Source organism: Phocoena sinus, chromosome 11, assembly GCF_008692025.1.
Source record: "Phocoena sinus isolate mPhoSin1 chromosome 11, mPhoSin1.pri, whole genome shotgun sequence".
Taxonomy (NCBI): domain Eukaryota; kingdom Metazoa; phylum Chordata; class Mammalia; order Artiodactyla; family Phocoenidae; genus Phocoena; species Phocoena sinus.
Window position 1 is genome coordinate 65788476 of NC_045773.1, and position 20846 is coordinate 65809321.

General features: G+C 43.1%; 2 protein-coding genes across 2 annotated transcripts in view; both read right to left on the reverse strand.

Annotated features, from left to right (window-relative positions):
- SLC26A8 (solute carrier family 26 member 8) overlaps nucleotides 1–20846 on the reverse strand; it is a 72778-nt gene that overhangs the window by 1173 nt on the left and 50759 nt on the right. The window contains exons 11-19 of the mRNA XM_032650209.1: nucleotides 16422–16499; nucleotides 10151–10246; nucleotides 8647–8753; nucleotides 8496–8565; nucleotides 8017–8109; nucleotides 7776–7907; nucleotides 4092–4457; nucleotides 751–805; nucleotides 466–650 (exon numbers count right to left, since the gene is read on the reverse strand). Of these exons, the coding sequence (XP_032506100.1) occupies nucleotides 466–650; nucleotides 751–805; nucleotides 4092–4457; nucleotides 7776–7907; nucleotides 8017–8109; nucleotides 8496–8565; nucleotides 8647–8753; nucleotides 10151–10246; nucleotides 16422–16499 (1182 nt within the window). The remainder of the gene's footprint in view (nucleotides 1–465; nucleotides 651–750; nucleotides 806–4091; nucleotides 4458–7775; nucleotides 7908–8016; nucleotides 8110–8495; nucleotides 8566–8646; nucleotides 8754–10150; nucleotides 10247–16421; nucleotides 16500–20846) is intronic.
- On the reverse strand, nucleotides 10152–12954 carry LOC116762795 (Holliday junction recognition protein-like). The gene is given in 1 exon segment (XM_032650210.1): nucleotides 10152–12954. A coding segment is annotated over 1 exon segment (2124 nt). The 3' UTR covers nucleotides 10152–10830.

The window sequence follows — 20846 nt, forward strand, 5'->3', positions numbered from 1 at the left end:
GCTTTAGCTCTGTCTATAGTCCCCACCTTTTGCTCTAGCCATAGAGTTAGACTGGCAGATCTTTACGTCTGCTAGTTCATCAGTTTTATTATCCATCCCAAGGGTGGTGGTGGGGGGGATTCTAAAGGGATAGCTAAGAGAGATATTTAAAATATTTATTAATTGGTATGGCACTGGCACTAACCAAACCTGCTGTAAAAAGATCCTTGAGTCCTCTGCTGGGTTGGGTAACCCCTCTTCAGTTGGGAAAGGATCCTGAATGACACCCAGATGCCATGGCAGTGTGGGAACCTGGGACTCAGGTTTACTGCTATTTACCAACTGGTAAGGGAACCTTTCAACATTTCAAATTCTGGGACAGCCACATCAAAAACCTTTCCTGGATGTTGCTCATCTCTATCTGATTAGGTGTCTCCTCCCACCACACCACACCACTCCCCACCCCGATGCTTCACATCATCCAACCTTGTCTGTTTCTGAGTAGGCTTCTTGTATCACTGTCTCCAATTCGTCCACATTTAACTCGGAGGACTCTGGCAACTTCCTTGACAAAGCAAATAGCACAGCATCGTGGAGGGTGAGGAACAGCTGGGCCTTGGTGATGCCAGTGTCAAAGAAATCATTCTTCTCAAGTACCCTGATCACAGAAGCTACAAACCAAACCGGGAACACACACAGGGTCAGACATCTGGGGAGGAGAGGATCCAGGATACAAAACACAGCCCTCTTCATAAGATGAAAGATACTCACAGTGACACCCTGCAATGAGCACCAAGATGTTGGCATTTTGGAAAGCACTGAACATCTGTGGGGAGAGAGTAAGCCAGTTTTAGAGATCTTCACACTCAGTAGAGGAAAGGGCCTTTTAATTAGCTGAGTTTTAAAACTTCTTTGGTCACTCACTTGTCTGGGGTATATGTACCTTTGCATCCCCACCCCATTCAGCTCTGTAAACATTTGATGAGTGAACTGCTTTATGCCAGGAAATGCCTAAAGTGCCAGAATACAAAAGAGAATCAGATGGTCTTGGGTGGGGAGTGAGAGGGAGGGTTGCCCATGGCCTTAAGTGGGGAAACAGTTCACATAAAGAGATAAATGTTCACATGAGGACAGTGCTAGGATAGACACAGGCACAGGTGTGATGGGGACACACTGGACGGGCCTCATGAACAATCATATCTTGGTATTATTGCTTAGTGTTTGCACGTGACCTCCTTCTCTCTGGAGTCCACTAAGCAGAGGTGGCAAAATGTGGCCCAGAGATGGTCAAGTGATATAGTTCGGAAAGGTATTCAGGAACCCTGAGGATCATATTCAGTGCTGCTCTGCAAAGTTGTATTTGAATTTAGTAAAACATCAGACACTGACCCCAAGTATATACTTCAGCCTATATATATATATATATATATATATATATATATATGTGTGTATATATATATATATATATATATATATATATGTATATATATATATATATATGCTCTGGAGCTATAAATCTTAACGTTCAATTCAAAAGAAGTCACCATTCACCTTAATACTCTAAGACTCAACAGGTTCCAAACCTGGGCACTAAGTTGGAGTGTCAAAAGAAACAAAACAGACAGACTCTACTTCTTTCACTACCAAGGGGAAACAAGAAAGTCATTCTGGATCATACAGTAAATCATAAAGTTATTTGGTAAAGAGCCACTATAGACATACTCTAAATGACAAGCAATGGGAGATTGAAATATCGTGAATTAAGAAGAAGCTTAAATGGAGTGGTTGTCTCTAATAAGAACAACTACTGGGATTTTTCTTAGTGGGTTCAAGTTTTCAATTATAAAGTAAACAAAACATAATGACTTCCTCCAACAAGGCGGGATACAACAAAACAAACAGCACAGCGTCGTGGAGGGTGAGGAACAGCTGGGTCTTGGTGATGCCTGTGTCAAAGAAATCATTCTTCTCAAATGCTCTGGCCACAGAAGCTACAAACCAAACCCGAACACACACAGAGCCAGATACCTGGGGGGGAACCTGCCTTTTTAAAGTGTGAGGGTGTACCGTGAATCTCTGAAGCCTACAAAGTTAAGGTGCTGGACATTGCCTCAATGATGGGGCTGGAGCAGAAAGTCATCAACGTAGGCCAGGTTGATGGAAGGGTTATGCCAAGGACCAGAACATATGGTGCCTCCAAAAAATGGAAGACAAGAGGAGAGAGGAAAGGATGGCCCAATTATACTACAGAACAGGGGGAAGAGTGATATAATGTCAGAGGCTTTAAGTTCCAGTGCTGGACAGGCCCCTTCCTAGCTGCGAGCACAGGACTCTTAGGGGGAAATATGGCTTGTCTCTCAGGGCTGTTGTGAGAACTAAATGAGATAGTGTATATAAATGTGCTCAACTCAGTCTGGCATGTAAGAGGCATTCGATAGTGTAGTCAATGAAATCTAAAACTACAGCTACAGTGTAAGACTGGGAGAAGAGAACACAGCCCAGTAGTACAACCTAAGATGGAAAAGTCCCAAAGATAAGACATTATCAAGTATATTTGAGCCTGCAAATGGAGTGGGGGTGGGGTGTTGGTGGGGAGAGGGTCTCATGGATGGGAAAGACCTTAATGTAAATCTCTTCTAAGCCTCTCATTTTATAGATGAGGAAACCAAGTGCAATTTATTGAGTTACCTCGGGTCTGATGGACAGTGAGGGGTAGTAAAGCCAGGACAAAGCACAAACCCACAGACCACCAATCAGAGTTCTTTCTGCTATGACAAGCTTCCTATTGCCTTAGACCAAAGAGGAGCTGGACTCACTTAAGACAGAATCATATTCACTTAGGAATAAGACATAGGATAAAATATTTATAAATATTTTGTTAAAATGGAATCTGAGGATACAAGAAGGAAAGTCAGCCAAAGGAGCATATCTCAAAAAAAGGTGGCGGGGTGGGGGATGGACAGTGGTTAAGAATCACCTGCCAATGCAGGGGACATGGGTTCAAGCCCTGGTCCGGGAAGATCCCACATGCCACTGAGCAACTAAGGCCGTGCGCCATAACTACTGGGCCTGTGCTCTAGAGCCTGTGCCACAACTACTGAAGCCCGTGCACCTAGAGCCCGTGCTCTGCAACAAGAGAAGCCACTGCAATGAGAAGCCCACACACCACAACAAAGAGTAGCCCCTGCTCGCCGCAGCTAGAGAAAGCCCGCGCGCAGCAACAAAGACCCAACGCCGTCAAAAATAAATTAATTAAATAAATTTTAAAAAAATGTGGGTGCAGTTACAGCCAGGAAGCGAGTAGGTTCAGGATGTGTAAACCTGAGCCATCGCCAACAGGAGCAAGAGTGAGATAGAGGACTAAAAACTGAGATAAGCTGGCTTGAAAAAAAAAGACACTGAGACATTAAATATGTCTTTAACGTCTCCTACTTATGAGACATTAAACAATAAAGTCAATATGGTTAGTTGTGCACCTAAACTGTCCATATTGTACAAGGAGGAGAGAAATGAAATCTGTCCGAGAAACCAGAAAGTGGGAGAGAAGCCAGGACTGAGGGAACATAGCTTTGAAGGAAAAATCTTTCCTGCCCTTTTCACCCAAAGATGCAGGCAATGAAGAAGGAACTGGGGAAGATCCTTACAGGTACCGGACCGGGTGGCCCCACGCTTGGGGTGTCATTTCATCACAACTTCTTCAAACCTGGGTGCCTTTTAGAGCAGCTGAATAGTAGAGAATTCCTTGTGAACTTTCTTCTGTAGCATTTGAACCTATTCCTTGACATTTTTTGTAGCTAACTCCCAGGATACGCTGGGAGTTGCTGGGTGTGGCACAGATTGCTGTTTCAATGGTGTTAAGAGTTTCCTATTTTTCAGTCCTTGAGAAATAATATGCCATGGTTAGGGAACCAACCCTAGTTTAGTAAATCAGGGTTGCTTCATTTTCTTTTTATTCTGGTTGACCTTAAACCGTCTTTGGTGCTCAAGTTCCTAGTGGCCTAGGAGTCACAGAGCAGCTAACCAGTGACTAACAGGATTCAATCAGGATCAGGTCTGGGATGGTGGTGGTAGGAGGGGATCAGGGTTCTTGTGAAAGCCTCCTTAGTACTTACCTGTCTTAGTACGACCAAAGCCTGTGCATCCACAAGATGTACCATTGAGAAGTCCAGGATGATGGTGTGGATGCTGGGTAGAAGAGATGAAGTCGAGTAAGGCAGGAGTGTTCTACCCCCACCCTGAGTTTCAGAAGCATCAGGGAGTGTGATCGACATGCTCCTAGAGGGGTCATCAGAAAGCCAAACTTTCTCCACCTCCTTGTAGTTTGGATTTCTCTGGGATGTGCAAGATGTTATGTACGGTACTTGGTCATCGGACATAGTCTGGCTTGTGTCCATGATTTTGAAACGTGAGCAGCGGACCAGGTTAATGGAGGACGAGTCGAGGTCCCCTTTACTTTCAAATCGTTCTGTGTAAACAACCTGGGATGACAGAGTTAGGGGAGGACTATGATAAGACTCAAACAAGCCTGGAAGCATTTGCAACTATGCTGTTTCTATCTACTAACTCACTTCCCTCTCTCTTGGAAAACTCTGCAGACTATGCGTTATACCTTTTTTCCTTAGATATCTCACTGTCACTTCCAGCTTGTGACTAAAACCAAGTTCATCTTTCCTGATCCTCACCACTCAGAGCCACCCCTCCCGACTTCCCCACATGCGTCAGTGACATTTTCATTGTCTTAGTGAGCCAGACTTTAAATCATCTTTGATTTATTCCTTTCCCTCATCCCTGGATTCTAATTAGTCTCCGGCACCTACTAGAACTTTGAAGTATTTCTTCCATCAGTCCCTTTTCTCAACACCTCCTTCTTTTATCAATGAAACTGTCTTCTGTCACATTTCCTTAAGGAGACAAAAGGTACTTGAGTGTGGCTGTCTTTATCTTTCACTCCTTTCATGCTCCTAATAGGCCTATGTCGCTTAAGGACAGGACCAAGCACCGGGACTACAATGGCATGAAAGATGTGAATGCTGACTCTGCAGTCACAGGGACCAGATTCTACCTGGGGAGAGGGCACGTGTCCATTTAAAGGATGAATAACAACCTAAATGGACAAGAACTGTAAGGCATGTGGGAAAATGAAGAGTTCATTTGCTAGAGTGGTATACTTTGGGGTGATGTTTCTTTAAGAAAAATCTGTTGTTCTAATAATGTTGCTTGTGAACAACAAGCAACATTGTTGCTTGTTGCTTTTCTATTTAAAAATAGAAAAAAAATGTAAAGATTAAAACTAACAAGGTAGTATATATTGTATCGCTAAAAAAAAAGTGCTGTGGACAAATGATAATACTACAGTTCAAAGGAGAGAGGTGCTCCGCAAGCCTTGACAGTCACTGAGGCCAGGCCTTTGGGGGACAGCTGAGCACTGGCTCAGTGTTGGGGAGATGCAAGGTCCTTCAAGCAGAAGAAACCTCTGAGAGCCTCCCCTATCTCTCTGTCTACTCTATACTCTTTCAAGAGCTTTCATAATCCACTCCCGCCAGATCTGCCTGAACTTACTGCCCAAGCCAAGCCTCTTACTCTGAGGATCCCATGCTTATTTCTACCTCAGTGTCTTTGTCCAAGCCTATTCACGGACTGGGAGTCCTTCTTTTTCCTACCTGACATAAATCCAAATTTCTCTCTCCTGCCCAGCTTAAGTCCATTACTACCATGAAGTTTCCCTGCCTTTTTGAGTTCATGCCAATCTCTTTAACCGAAGTCTTAGAGTGGTTAGAATATAAACACATGATTTAGAACATAACAATACTGCATGGTATGGTTTACCATCTTATTTCATCAGTTTTAAGATGCACCATGACTTTTTGTACTGTCAAGAAACAAACAAAACACTGCAAATTAAACTATAATAATGCCATCAATTGTACAATGCATCTAAATTTCAGAGATGTGAAAAAAATGTATATTTTTGGATGGATAAATACAATAATAGCCTTAAATGTCACATTAATAGAGAGCTGTTTGCCCAGTTTGATTTTTTTTTTTTTTTTTTTTGGCCGCACTGCACAGCTTGTGGGATCTTAGTTCCCTGACCAGGGATTGAACCCAGGCCCACAACAGTGAAAGCACCAAGTCTTAACCACTGGACTGCCAGAAAATCCTCCCCAGTTTGAATTAAAATTCCATAAATTGCTTCAAAATAATCCTGTGATTTTGAGGGGCTGTAAGTGGGTAGGGATATAGATGAAATAAGATTGAATACGAGGTGATAAATCTTAAAGTAGATGGTGAGTACATAGAGGCTCATTATACTTGTCTCTACTCTTGTATATGTTCAAATTTTTCCATGAAAAAATTAAAAAAAAAAAAAGAACAACCTGGATGAACCTTGAGGATATTATGTTATGTGAAATAAGGCAATTGCAAAAAGACAAATACTGTATGATTCCACTTATATGAGGCATCTGGAAGCGTCAAAGTCACAGAAACAGAAAGTATAATCGTGGTTGCCAGGGGCTGGGAGGAGGAGGAAATGGGGAGTTGTTTAATGGGTCAGAGTTCCAGTTTTGCGAGATGAAAACGTTCTGGAGGTACATGGTCGTAACGATTGCACAACAGTGTGAATATATTTAACACTATTGAACTGTACACTTAAAAATGGTGAAGATGATAGATTTTATGTTATGCGTTTTATACCACAATTAAAGAGAAAAAGAAAAAAGAACTACCTGGAGACAGAGGCCCCTAAAAATTTGTTTTCCTTTTTCATAGTGTCATAGTTCTGGGCACACAGTATGAGATCAATAAATACTAGATCATATTATACTCTAAAATGTATTTTCTGATGTCCTGTAAATACTCTCTACAATACTCAGTGCAGTGTGGATACAAAATAAAAATTAGAGATAGTGTTAATTCTAGTAGTAGAGCAGTCCTCTTGGCAGGGAAGTTGGTATTTTCCAGGAGCTCAGTAGAGCCTATGCTCCATTCGGGTGTATGGCAATGAGAGTGGGTGCTTGGTATTGTAGGTGAGGAGGGGGATGGGAGGTGTTCTTGTGTGTGTGTGTGTGTGTGTGTGTGTGTGTGTGTGTGTGTAGATAGAGCTGCTCCTCCAGGGTGTTTGTGTGGATGAAAGGCCTTGAAGCTGGAAATGAACAGCCCTGCCCTGGGGAAAGGGAATATTTAGACCAAATCTGAGTTGGAAATTAATGAGCGCTACAACTCATCCGCTAAAATAATCTTCAGACGCTGTAAAATCCCCATGTCTGCTTATCTGCCCTCCACCCCACATCATCATTTCCCTGGTCACAGGCAGACATCAGGAGACTCTGACAGATCCTTGGGAACCCCAGCCACCTTGACCCTGCCTGCCCTTGACCCTGCTGCAGTTAGAAAACAATCTTTAAGTCATTTGTTTTCAGAAATAGATAGCCAAGGAGCTAAGATAAAAGTCAAGGAAACAGGGACAACCAGGGAACTACTGACAATGTAGTCAACAGGTAGACTGTACTCTGTGCTCAGATAAGTTGCTGGCCATTGAGAAGGGAATCAGGAGTCAGGACATCTCCCCCTGCCTCCTACTTTCAGGGCAAGATCTGAACCTGAAAGGGAACCCGTGTCTCCATTTCTGAGTAGAAATCTTTGATTTCCAATTACTCATGGTTCGTCTAAGAGTTAAAATCCCTGAGGGGGTTTAGATTTTCTTTTCTTTTCTTTCTTTTTTTTAAAAAACTACTAGTGCACTTCTTTTTTATAAAATGTGGAGAAAAATGCAGAAAAGAAGACATGTTTCTAACCCTGGGCGGTGGCTCCGGTTCATCACAGTTGCAGAAACACCAACAAAGCTTTCCTTGCTGGGGGCCATCTTCATTTTGATTAAACAGGCTGTAAATTTCTTCTTCTGTAAGAGGCACCTTTACCATTTCAACCTGAAAGACATATGAGGAGGTCTCATACGGATGGTGAGTGGGGGAGGGGAGAATACTCGGGGAAGGGGAGGGGAGCAGGTAGAGAGAGGCTGGGGAGGAAAGCCTTCACCCCCTCTAACAGCTTGCGCTTTAGGTAGTGAACATTGACAAATGTAATGGAGTTGCAGCACTGGAAGATCTTCACCCCTGGAATGTTTGTAACCTGCAAGACAAATAAATGTAAACTTGAGGGAAATTTTTCAGCTCTTTTATGGAGTAAGAAAAAATAATCCTTAGAACCTCCTGGAGAATCTGTATTCTTTATAAGAAGCAAGATCTAGCAAATTCCTTCCTCCCATTTTCATCCCATGCTTTTCCTGCTTTCTTCTTTTCCCCTTCATTTCCTCACACCTCTCTTTTTCTTGGCCTTCCTCCCCCGAAGTACATTTTAAAATTATCCTTAACTGGCTGCATCGCTTTCCCCACCTTTGTAAATGCATATCTGCAGTGCAGCAGACAGGAGCAAAGGAGTTTTGTAGAAAAACTAGGCAGCAGGCCTGGTCCACCCCTTCCTTTGGGCAAAGGAGTGGGACTGATTTGGATTCTTACCTCCTGATAGTCATGGAAGCTTCTATAAATATTGGTGTTAGGGATCTGACCCAGGAGGAGAATCTTAGTTCTGAAAGTAAATGCATTTGCCTTTAGATTACAGTTGCCTTACCTTGCCATGGCCCACCTCCTATTACCTGAGACAAAGTACCTGTGTGACTGAACAGTGATGATGAAGAAGGTAAATGCTACTGAAACAAGTAATCCCATGTCCAGTCCCAGTAAAAGTGCAGATATGAACGTCACCATCCAAATGAGCTTATGGAAAAGAGGAAGAAGGGAAAAGGAAGACCGTGATAACAAGCAGAATTGAGAAAATCACAAGTCCTCTTTCTCAACTCACCTTTACCCTTTCTCTCCCAACACCTAGGATTTAGAGAACAAATTCCACAGCCATATGAACTGATGCCATCACAAATGATTGGGTCCCAGGGCTACCTAGCAATTCTTTTATGCATCCTTGGTCACTTCTCTCTTTAATTCTCTCTTAAAACTTCAGTTTCCTCGTGTGAAAAATAGGAATAATAGTATCTGATTTATAGAATTTATTGAGATTAGAAATATGATTTGTAAAGCAACCCAGAACACTCACCAAATTAGTGGTTGCTATTTTAAGAGCTATGATAGTTATTGGGAATCTCTTCAAGTCCCTATCCCACCACCTTCTCCATCACTCTCAGCAGGTGATGTTGACTTTATTTTCACATAGAAGATAGGCTGAGGGGGGAGGGATAAATTGGAAGACTGGGATTGACATATACACACTACTATATACAAAATAGATAACTAATAAGAACCTGCTGTAGCACAGGGAACTCTACTCAATACTCTGTAATGGCCTATATGGGAGAAGAATCTAAAAAAAGAGTGGATATATGTATAACTGATTCACTTTGCTGTATACCTGAAACTAACACAACATTGTAAATCAATAATACTCTGATAAAAATTTTAAAAAGAAGATAGGCTGAAACTCCCTTAAGTATTTACTTCCCCCTCCACCCGCCACTTGTTAGTATCTGCACTCAACCTTCCCCCGTTCTCTCCAGGTCTCTTGGAAGGGCTATCCCTCCTCCTAAGACTAGAAGCTCTACCTGCGCCCTGGACCACATTCCCCTCTTAACTTTTCAGGGACCTGCATTCCAAAATGATCCCTCTTCCTATCTCTTTGCCTCTTCTGAGTGCTTCTCCTCTCATTGTATCACATCCCCCATCTTTTATTTCTTGCTGTCTCCCCTTTATGTCCTCTAGTTTTGTGCTCTAGAGAGAAGGAGAGTGCTCCATCAGTTACTGTTCCTGGAAAGACACCTCCTTCTCTTGTTAGAATTTGTGTCTCCCATCCTGGATTGTATTTCTATTAACTGGATTAAAAGTCATTCAAATACGTGATGTATGATAAACCCTTTTTACTAGATCTGTATGTAACTGCAGCTACTTAGTTAATTGCATTTTACTTAACTTTGCATAGTTGGAATGGGTATTTCCATGCACCAATAACCTTGACTCCCTGTTTAAAGCAAAAGTAGAGTACTAGGCAGCAGAGAGTACTAGGCATCTGACAGTGCCTTCCGGTTGATCTCTTTCGTTTGTTCTCTTCCTCTCTCTGCAGGCTTCCCCTCCGTCCTTCCCACCCCACCCAGGACATCTACACTCACACAGTCATATTGGTTCTGCCTCCACAGATTGGGTAAGTTGTAAATGGTTTCAAGGTAGGGTAGGACATTGCTCAGAATAATACCAGCCAGCACAGCCTGTGGGGAAAAGATAAACACTGCTTCATTTTCCTTTCTGGGGTTAAACTCCCAAATTTCCACAAAGGTACCACAGAGAGTTAGTCAGCCTTGCCACTCAGAGATATTATGCACTGATATTTCATAAAAATACCAGGTCCATGCTTTGACTCATTGTCTAATCAAATAAGTTTTCTCCACGTTTTTCTCTGCTCACCTCCATAATTTGTCAAACGCACAAAACAAGGCAAAGCCAGGTCACTCATTTGGCCGGTACAGCTACCACAAGCCCCTTTTATTTTTTTTTTTATTTATTTATTTTTTAAATTGGTCAACTTTATTCAAATAATTTCCAAGAACCCAGAGAGTCATCTCAACAGAACCAATTTCATAGAAATTTGCTTTGAAGGGCAGATAAGCAAAGCAAGTTGTCACATATTCTTGAGAATTTAAAAAAATACACAAAAATCAGAGAGGCAAGAGGGAATACTTCAGAATAACTTGGCAATAGATTTTCAGCTTTGAGGTTTTCTAACACGAAATCACTTTTCTCTTCCACCCTGAAAGATGTGTTGTTCTTTCCTCTTCTTCTCTTCCCAGGTGACCTATGAAAAGCCAGCCTCTTCCCCAGGCCTCGGGATAGCTCTGCCCACAGGTGAGAAATCCCAGGGTCCAGCCCACCGTCTGCACACCTGAGGGTCTGATAATCGGCATCGTTTTGTGGGGACTTGATGACCCCAGCTGGCATCGAGAGCAACACCTGTAGATGGAGGGGCCCTAATTGTGTTTGAGCCGAGGGGACTTTTAATGCTCTGCTGGGGTGACGATGACAAGTTTGGGGGACCCTGGGAGCCAGAGTCTGGATGGAATTTTCCTGAGAAGTCTTCTTTTTGATACCAAACTCCCACACTTGCTTTATCTGGAGATGCTCTGGTACATAAAGGCACCTGCGTCTGCTGAAGCGATTTTTGGCAATACTTTTGATGAAGCTTGTCAAATTTTTCTTTAATGTCATCGTGACGATCCCTGGCACAGGCTGGAGGTTGTACCCTGGGTACTGAAATGGCTTTGTTGAGTGATACTGACTTCCTAAATCCTCCCAGATCATTTCCTTGACAAGCAAGGTCAGAGGTCTGCTCCGAGCGGCCCGGGCTACACGTGGAGTTGGTCTTTGAAAGTGAAGGGAAGGAATCACTCTTTGGTGGGCAGCTACCCTCTCTGATAGATCCTTTGCCCAGGCTTTCAAAAGCCTCACTCAACCTCTTAGCTTTTGCTCTGCAGAGAGGGCTACTCGGCCTGTGGGCTTCTACGCCCTGGGGGCTACCAGGGCTTGCTGGACCACCTCTGTACATATCCACAGCCGAGGAGCCGGGAAGGTAAGTCAGGCAGGGCTGCTTCCTAAGATTCGAGCAATATTCCTGATGAAGCTTGTCAAATCTGATTTCGATCTCCCTATAACGATTCCCTCCCTCGCCCGGCGGTACTCTGGGTCTAGAACCTATTTTTACAGGAGAAATCAACCACTTTAATGTCATGAATCTATTTTCCTGATCAAGATGATACACTGCACTGGAGTCTAAGTAAGTCAATGAAGAATGATGCTTCTGAGGCGTTCTCGGAAGCTCCTTCCAATATGAAGCGAATGCGTGGATCTGGGGTTTGTTTACTTCAAAAAAAGCCCTTCCCAATTTTAAACCCATCTTATGGCCAGAAACATCGAGTACGTTCTCGCGATCTCTTAACACTGCCACGTCCTTCGCAGGTTCGGAGCCGGGTGGACGTCTCTCCTGGGGGTTCCTCCGAGAGCGCCTGCCTCCTCTGCAGCTCGTTCTGTCCATTCTGCTCTTACACCTGTGCCTCCGCTTGGGGCTCCAGTTCTGGCGGATGAACGTCTTGGTGGAGATGACGCAGGAGGGCCTCACACCCAGCAGGCAGCTCATGGAGTGCAGCATGCCCGCGTACAGATCACTGAGTGTTGCATTGCAGACGTCCTCAGCCTCAGAGCATGGGCTGCTTGAGAAGCTGCTGCCACCGGTCCCTCCCTATAAGGAGATGCCATCACCCCTCGGCACCAGGGCCAGGCCTGCTGAGCAAGAGTGCAAAGCATCACCCTCTCTGGGCAATGAGGTTGGCTGAAATGGGCCACCGGGGCTCTCTTCAGAGATGCCACCGTAGTATCCTCGGGCAGGCCTGGCGGGCGAGGCCAATGAAGGGACCAGGGTCACACGGGTGTCCTTTCCCTCTCCGTAACTGGCACACTCCAAACACCCTTCATCCTGCAGCAGGATATCCACTTGTGTCAAGTACTTCCTCCTTAGCTCATTTTTCAATGGGCTCCAGGGCACTGCAGGCATCAAGTTACCAGCAACCACATCTTCTTGGAATAAAGTTGTATCAGTACCACTGCTTATTGAATCCTCACCTTGTGTGCAGGGCAAGGGAAGCTCATGACCTCCAGCTGGGACTCGCATGGGTCCATCTGTCCTGTCGTCCATCTTCACCATGGACCCCTGGATTTGTCCTGTATTTCTTTCCTTTATTAATCTTCCTCCCCAAATTCGCAATCCCTGGGGCGTCTCGTAGGTCAGCGTGGACATCTGCACCACCGGGGCGTCCTCGAAGGGCTGGTTGTACTTCTCTATCAGCTGCTGCATGCGCCTCTGGAAGCGGTGGCGGCTGTCCCTGAGCTTCCGCAGCAGCACGTCCTCTCCCAGGACCTCGCCCTCCATGGTGCTCGGACAGCCAAAATCCACAAGCCCCTTTTAGATTCAGGTCACTGATTACTTACCCTGACAGTGAGAGGAAGAGTACCCGCAGGTTATGATCATCTAGCCCCTTCTGCTTCCATGTTGTCACTTTGGTGTCTGAGGCAAGCCCTCAGGGAGGCTGGCACCTTTGGCCATTTTTCTTATCTTTGCCTACTTGGCCTTGCTTTATCTAGTTTGCTTGACATAATCTATGTTACCGATGTTGCTTAGAAACCATTCTCAGCAGGGGTGACAAATTAAGAGAATTTCCACTCACAGGAATGCTGAAATAGTTTCAGTTGGGCTTTTTTCAAGTCTAATCATGATGTACTACAATTATTTCAACAATAAGATACCAATTTTTGTCCATCAAATTAAATTAGCAAATTTAAAACATTGAGGACATCCCATAAAAATGGGTGTTGAGTATTGCCCTTTTGGAAAATAATTTGGCAATATATCAAGAAATGCTAATATGCTTTCACACAGAAATTTTGTTTTACTCTTAGAAATCTATCTTAAATATAGAAAAGGGTAGATGTATAAAATTGCTCACTGTTGTGTTATTTATAATAAAAATTCAGATAACCTAATTTAAGATGATTAAGTTATAGTATGGAGTATCATGCTACATATTAAATTAAAACAAGAATACCAGATTGTACAGTTAGATCACAATTATGCAAAGTATTATCTATTTATAGAGAATAATATTGGTTAGATATATGCCAAAATGTTAATAGTGGTTTATTTGTGACTATGGCTTCAGAGACTGCCACCTCAGTGTGTAACCAGTCTATCTAAAAAATAGATTTTTATCTATTGTGAATTTTCCAAAGTTTTAGAAGTAAGCACGTCTCCCTTTCTAAGGGAAAGAAAGTGTCTTAAATGTAAGAAAATGAAGATGGATACTCATAGGGATGTAAAATCATCAGGGCCTCAAAGTAGAATCGAACCTACTTGAAGAAACATTTCTCATCCTTTTCCTAGCCATCCTCTCTTCTATATACTCTGCCTGGGAATTAGAACTGATCCTATCATCAGGAATGGACTGGATCCAAGCTTACTCTTATTTTCTGAGGTTACTCAGTGACCACTTGGTCTTAACAGGTCAGTAGAGGAGGGAAGAACAAAGATGAAGTCAGCAGAAATTACTTGTTTCCCATCTTCATCTTCTTTCCAGTCAAGAATCTCCCAAAATTTCCACAATTTGCAGGGAGATGTGGTAGGAAAGATAAGAAATTCAACTTCATAGGGCTTTAACCAGAGTTTTGGCTTGAGGTATGGAGTATGAAGAGGAAACAAATCTTTTCATGACATAATATACAATAAAATTTTTACCTTTCTTTTTTTTTTTTTCTGGTACGCGGGCCTCTCACTGTTGTGGCCTCTCCCATTGCAGAGCACAGGCTCCGGACGCGCAGGCTCAGCGGCCATGGCTCACGGGCCCAGCCGCTCCGCGGCATGTGGGATCTTCCCGGATCGGGGCACGAACCCGCGTCCCCTGCATCGGCAGGCAGACTCTCAACCACTGCGCCACCAGGGAAGCCCTTACCTTTCTTAATATTAAGATAAAACGTGCTCATGTATAAAGAAGAATTGAATTTATATATAATTTCCATCATACAAGAGATAACCATTGTTAACATTTTGGTATAGCCTATGTATTTTTTCACACAAAATTGGAACAATATTGAATATACTATTTGCATTATGGGTTTTTAAAAAGATTTTTTTTTGATGAGGACCATTTTTTAAAAATTTTTATTGAATTTGTTATAATATTTTGTTCTGTTTTATGTTTTGGTTTTTTGGCCATGAGGCATGTGGGATCTTAGCTCTCTGACCAGGGATCGAACCCGTACCCCGGGCACTGGAAGACGAAGTCCTAACAACTGGACTGCCAGGGAAGTCCCTGTATTACGTTTTTTAAAAATTTATGTTGGTTCTGTTGCTAACTAGTTGAGATCCTAGCCAGGATGTTCCACCAATTACTCTCCTAAGGATTTTGCAACAAGCTATCCACAGTCGTTCAAAGAAGGAAGGAATCATTTGTAGTTTAATACTCATAAAGTCCCAGTGTTATAGAAATTCAGATATTCCTCTGATCAGATTGTATTCACATTTTCTCACCCAGAAACATCCTAACTAGATGATATAAAAATAACATGCCATAACAGGGTTGGCCAAAAGCAAGGGCTGTTCTATCCCCAACATATTTATAGTAAGGGAGGGCTTACCTACTTTTATCACTACCCTTCAGTGAATTCTGACAGATTTTTATTTGAGATTTTTTAAAATTCTGACTCTTCTAGAATGGAAAAATATCATTGTTCAAAGTAAATTAGTGAGTGGCCCTCCGAAAATAGACTCCCAAGAGTTATAGCACCAAAGGTGCTATATAAACTAAATTCTGTAGATGGCTTCTGCTGGGAATCAGAGGACAGCTTGTGTGATAAACAGAAGCTTAATCCCACCCACCATGCATATATTCCATGGCTGGTTTCCAAGGTCCCTGAATCACAAGAGCAGAAGGCAGCAACAGCCTTGAGATGGTCCTGCTCTACTGAAACCTGATATTTACCAGGTGGAATAAACGCATTCAAAAGGATGGGCATAATATTTACAACCACTCCAGCTTAGGGACTGCCATCTCAGTGTGTAACCAAGCTGCTGCACCAGGAATAAAATCTCCTCCCCGCTCCCTTAGTACTATCTAAAAATGGCTAAAGGGAACATTAAGGAAATTTAAAAGGAAATTATGATGACTGGGCATTGATCTGTATTGTCACTTAGAACAAATCGATTATAGCTAGTAATTAATGCACCTGGCATCTCTAAATGTAAGGTCATCCGTCTCACACAAAGGGAAGAAATGGCACATAAGTATATAGAGGCATAGCTGAACACAGAGTTGAAACTCAGTTTTTAGATGCTGCCTTTAGTGTTCTGAACTGACCAAGAGACAGTGTGGCAGCAGTAGGGGGATTGAGTTCACATGAATGCAGAACAAGGACTTCTGGAAACTATTTAGGAAAACAGATGGCATGAATGCACAATGAGCTTCCAAGTCTGTGGTGGTATTGGGTGTTCTGGCATCAGAAGTCTATTTTGGTCATGTTTAACTGAATCCTTACTTCCAAAGCTTACTTTATAGCTTAAGCAGAAAAAAAAAAAAAAAAAAAAAGATTAACGGGAACGAGAAGAATAACAATTGTTTGAGTGCTTATTACTAGCTCAAAACCATTCTCTCTCTATTATACATATTATCTTATTTAACTCCCAATCCTGTGAGGCAGTGGCTGTTATTTTAAAGAAAAGGAACTAGAAATAGGCTGGGGCCACCACTGGGGATCAGTTGAATGCAGTTCTCCTCAGAGATGCCCCACCAAGATGTAATCTGGAGATCCATTCTTTCTTGACTTAGCTATTTGATTAGTTCTACTTACATTTGGCAGCTTGTAGAAAAAGCGTCCCACCTTCACCATCAGGAGCAGCATCACACCTGCGCCTACCAGAGATGCAAACTGAGGAGACAGAGCCAGTTGGAGAGAGACCATCAGGAATGTATTTGTCCCTGTCTGCAACTGAGGCCTTCTGCTTGGTGAGAAGCATGTCATTTTTTTCTTAAAAGGGGTTGAGTATAACCATCCAGCATAAGTGCATTTTTGGTGAACTGACATTTTCAGGTCCTGTCAAAGTGCTAAACACATACTAGGTACTCAATAAATTCTTGTTGATTGGACGTATGGAGGCTTTCTGAAAAGTCCCAGATTGTCTTGGATATCTGAATCTTTCTTGCCATAGCTTTGTGCTATGACTCTGAAGTCTCCTAAAATCCAGCCTGCGTTTCATCCTAAATTTAACCCTTCTTTGAACAGTTCAGAAAAGCCCTGGTAGACTCATCGCTGTCAGACCTAAAATCCCAACCATTCCACCTCGCTCTTTTGGAGCCTGGATAACTTCCCATCTAACAGCTTCAGTGGGGCTTCATCTTAAAAACACCACGATATTCACTTCTGATTTCCCTACTTCAGTTTCCCTCTGCCTCACTGCCATCAAAAAAGGTTATGCACATGAGTCAGGGCTGTATATAGGAGCTCTGGGTCCTATCCCACCTGGGTTGACTACTCTGGGCTCAGTACTACTTGGTAAGCAGTGATTCAGATTGGCAAATACAGGTAGAAAGCTAAGAAGCATAGTTCCCTTTATAATCTCAAGGCTCTCTGGACATAATCTTGAACTCATTATATCCTCTATTGATAAATTTCCATTGTTTAAGCCCCTACTAAGAAAAAATAATATAAAGCAGCGTAATTTCCCACTGTGATGGGGGTGGAGGGGGAATAAAACTGTATGTAACCACAAATCAAAACAATGGCATATACAAGCAAGAACAAGCAACCTTAAATCTAAACCATTAAGTGACCACTCAGCAATGATTCTCTAACTTTTTTTCTCTTTTTTTATTAGGTGTGAAAAAAGTAACTTCCTACTGGATTCCCTCTCACTACTCACTGCTATTTGCCATGTAAATGTATCGCTGAAAATAATTGCAATGAAATCAACATCCTACTTCCTTCTTTCCCCATCCCAGCTGATGCACAGCTAATGGGACCAAGCCAACATGGAAAAGTTGAACCTTGAGAGAAGAGTGAAGGGAGAAGGATTCAGGAGAATGGATCACTGTAACTGAACCTCAGGAAGTTCTCATGGCAAACATTCTATACACTGTGGAACTAAAAAAAGGTAACTGAAGACATAAGTTCCTCCAGCCAATGTACATATCAGCCTGTTGCTGCATCGAGTTTTAGAGTCTAGCTTCAGGCAGTCTTGCACTATAAGAAGAAACTGCTTTGATTAGCACAGGAAAATATATCAGGACTTTTCCTTCCTTCTACTCCTTTCTCCAAAATTCTTCTGATTATTTTTAAGGAAGCGAAGACATACAGACACCAAAATTAGCTGTATAAACCTAGTTTAAAATGAGCACAAACCAGACACTGAATCCCATAAAACTTGCTGTTCAGGGAGGCCTGCCAATAATTGTGTGTCCCCCATGGCTGCACACGCAAAGGGGTGGGCTTTGGGATCAGAGGGCCATCCTTGGTGGCATTGTGCCTTAAGAGGATGCTTGATGGCTCTCAGAATCCCAGACTCAGTGCCTGAACAGGGTCTAGAGACAACGAGCATGTACAACTTTACATCTCATGCATTTTTTGCTTTTCTGCTCTGATTTTCCATCACTCTTCCAGGCTTTCTTGAACAAAGACTGACTCTACCTTCTTTCTGGGGATTCAAGGCAATGTGAGGTCGCATAAAACACAGCCACTACTGACATGCAGACCCTCAGACACCAAATGCTCCATAAGCAGCGGACAGTACATTACCACGGACCAGCCAGGGCACTAGGGACCTGGGGTGGAAGCTCTGATATTTGAACATCTTAAGTGACACGCACTGTAGTGGGCACTATTGTCATCCAGTTTAAATCTCACAACTGAAAGGTTATCCTTATCCGCATTTTACAGATAAGGACTAGAGCCTCAGAAAGTGAAAGTAACTTGCCCAGGGTCACACATCTAGAACTACTGAGTCAGGTTTCAATCCATCTGACCAGTTGACTCCAAAATCCAGGCTCTCTCCACTGCCATATCTGCTTCCTCTAAAAAGAGCACAGCTCATTTCTCTCTTTGATAATTTTTTTCTTTTCTTTTTTAAAATAATAACTAACTTTTTTGTTTTTTGTGTTTTTGTGGTACGCGGGCCTCTCACTGTTATGGCCTCTCCCGTTGCGGAGCACAGGCTCCGTACGTGCAGGCTCAGCGGCCATGACTCATGGGCCTAGCCGCTCCGTGGCATGTGGGATCTTCCCGGACTGGGGCACGAACCCGTGTCCCCTGCATCGGCAGGCAGACTCTCAACGACTGCACCACCAGGGAAGCCCAATAACTCATTTTTAAAAGCAGTTCTGGGAGCCTGGGGACAAGGCAAGAAGGCTGGTCCTTGGAAAGCAGAGAACAAGGAAAGGAACCCAATCATAGAGAAGAGGGAAGCATAGTGGTCAGAACTGGATCAGCAGGCCCAGGCCATGGCTGGAAGGGCTGATAGGTTTTGCTACAACCAGTAAAGACACGTGGGTTCTAGACAGGAAGAAATTAAAGTGAAATCCAGACACATTTTATACAGTTTGTATTTATGTCAGACATACATACATACACACATACATACATACACACATACATAATACATATATACATAAGTGGCTCCTGGTGACAAGTCATGTCAGAGAGGTTCAGAGCCAGCCCCCTAGCCTCTCTTTCCTGCAGTCCTGAGGAGCTTTGAAAAAGTGGGGGTGTTCTCAGGCAGAGTGAATCAAAAGTCCCCAGAGAAAAAGGGTGGAGAGAATAACCCCTGCTATGGGATGAAGAAGGCTGAATGAGTCCAGATCAGAAACTTATTGGAGGTGGGGTAGCTCCAATGTGGAGGGCCAGGGTCAGGGGCATTCTCTGCTTGAACCAGCAATTTGCCCTGGGCAAGTCAGGGTCTTGGGGAAGGACTTACCAGTATCCCTGGGGACATACTTCCCTTTGAAGAGTCACTGTACCACAAAGAGAGATGTCATTGGTAGGGAAGAACAATGCCATAGCAGAAAACAGAATGAGAGCCATCAGCAACCTCTGAAGCAGGCACTTTGTCCAACAGGCTAAAGGCAACTCTGAGGCTGAACTGAAGCCCTTCTTCCCTCCCTCCATCTATACATATCCTAACCCTCTTGCAATGATTCATGAAAGTCTCACTTTATCCATCATTCTCCTTCTTGTAATATTTATGGCATTTTAAAATTTATTGTATTTATTCTGCACTTAATTTTACCTGCACCATGATTTAGTTTTTTCCAACCACATGCATCTTTTCTCCCCAAATTTGTTATGCTTGTATACTAAATAAACAAAGTGTGTGGTCACAAGTCAGTGGGAACTATTGTCCAGAATTTCCATTTTTTCTTACCATAAAATCCTCTCATTTTGACTTCAAAATTTTTTCACACTTGCATAGAACATCCTTCTTTTTAACGTAACTCATCTTCCTTCTTTTGGTCAAATAGTAGTACAAAACAGCTACATACACCTTAAAGGCCAATGTGTCTGGCAGAAGCTCTATGACAAAAAAACTCAGTCCACATAAAATCATGTGGTATGGGCTTACTCTAGACCCGTGTTCTCACCTCTGCCCAATCTTCTGACTTTTATTAGCTTTCACCTTATATTTCACTTATATTTACCCATGGACTGTGACACTTTATCTTTCCCCATTCAAATTCAGTGTCCATTCTTCTGACACTTTACTTTTTGACCATGGCTATACCTCCCTACTGTGCTGCTGTGGCCTAAGCTTGTCTTTGACTTCTGTCACTGTTTCTGTGCCTCCTGATCCCCGGACTCATTCCATGGGCTTACTCCAGGTTCAATTCTGATAGTTCTTTGACACTTAATCATGCTATATAACTGAGATGGGACACCTCTCATGTTGTCAAGTTGTAACTTTTATCTAGTCAGTTTAAAACTCATGAACATTGGACTTAAAAACTCTCTTGCCGGGCTTCCCTGGTGGCTCAGTGTTTAAGAATCTGCCTGCCAATGCAGGGGACACAGGTTCGAGCCCGAGTCCAGGAAGATGCCACATTCCATGGAGCAACTAAGCCCGTGTGCCACAACTACTGAGCCTGCGCTCTAGAGCCCGTGAGCCACAACTACTGAGCCCACACGCCTGGAGCCCGTGCTCCGCTACACCAGAAGCCACCGCAATGAGAAGCCCGTGCACCACAACGAAAAGTAGCCCCTGGTCGCCGCAACTAGAGAAAGCCCGTGCGC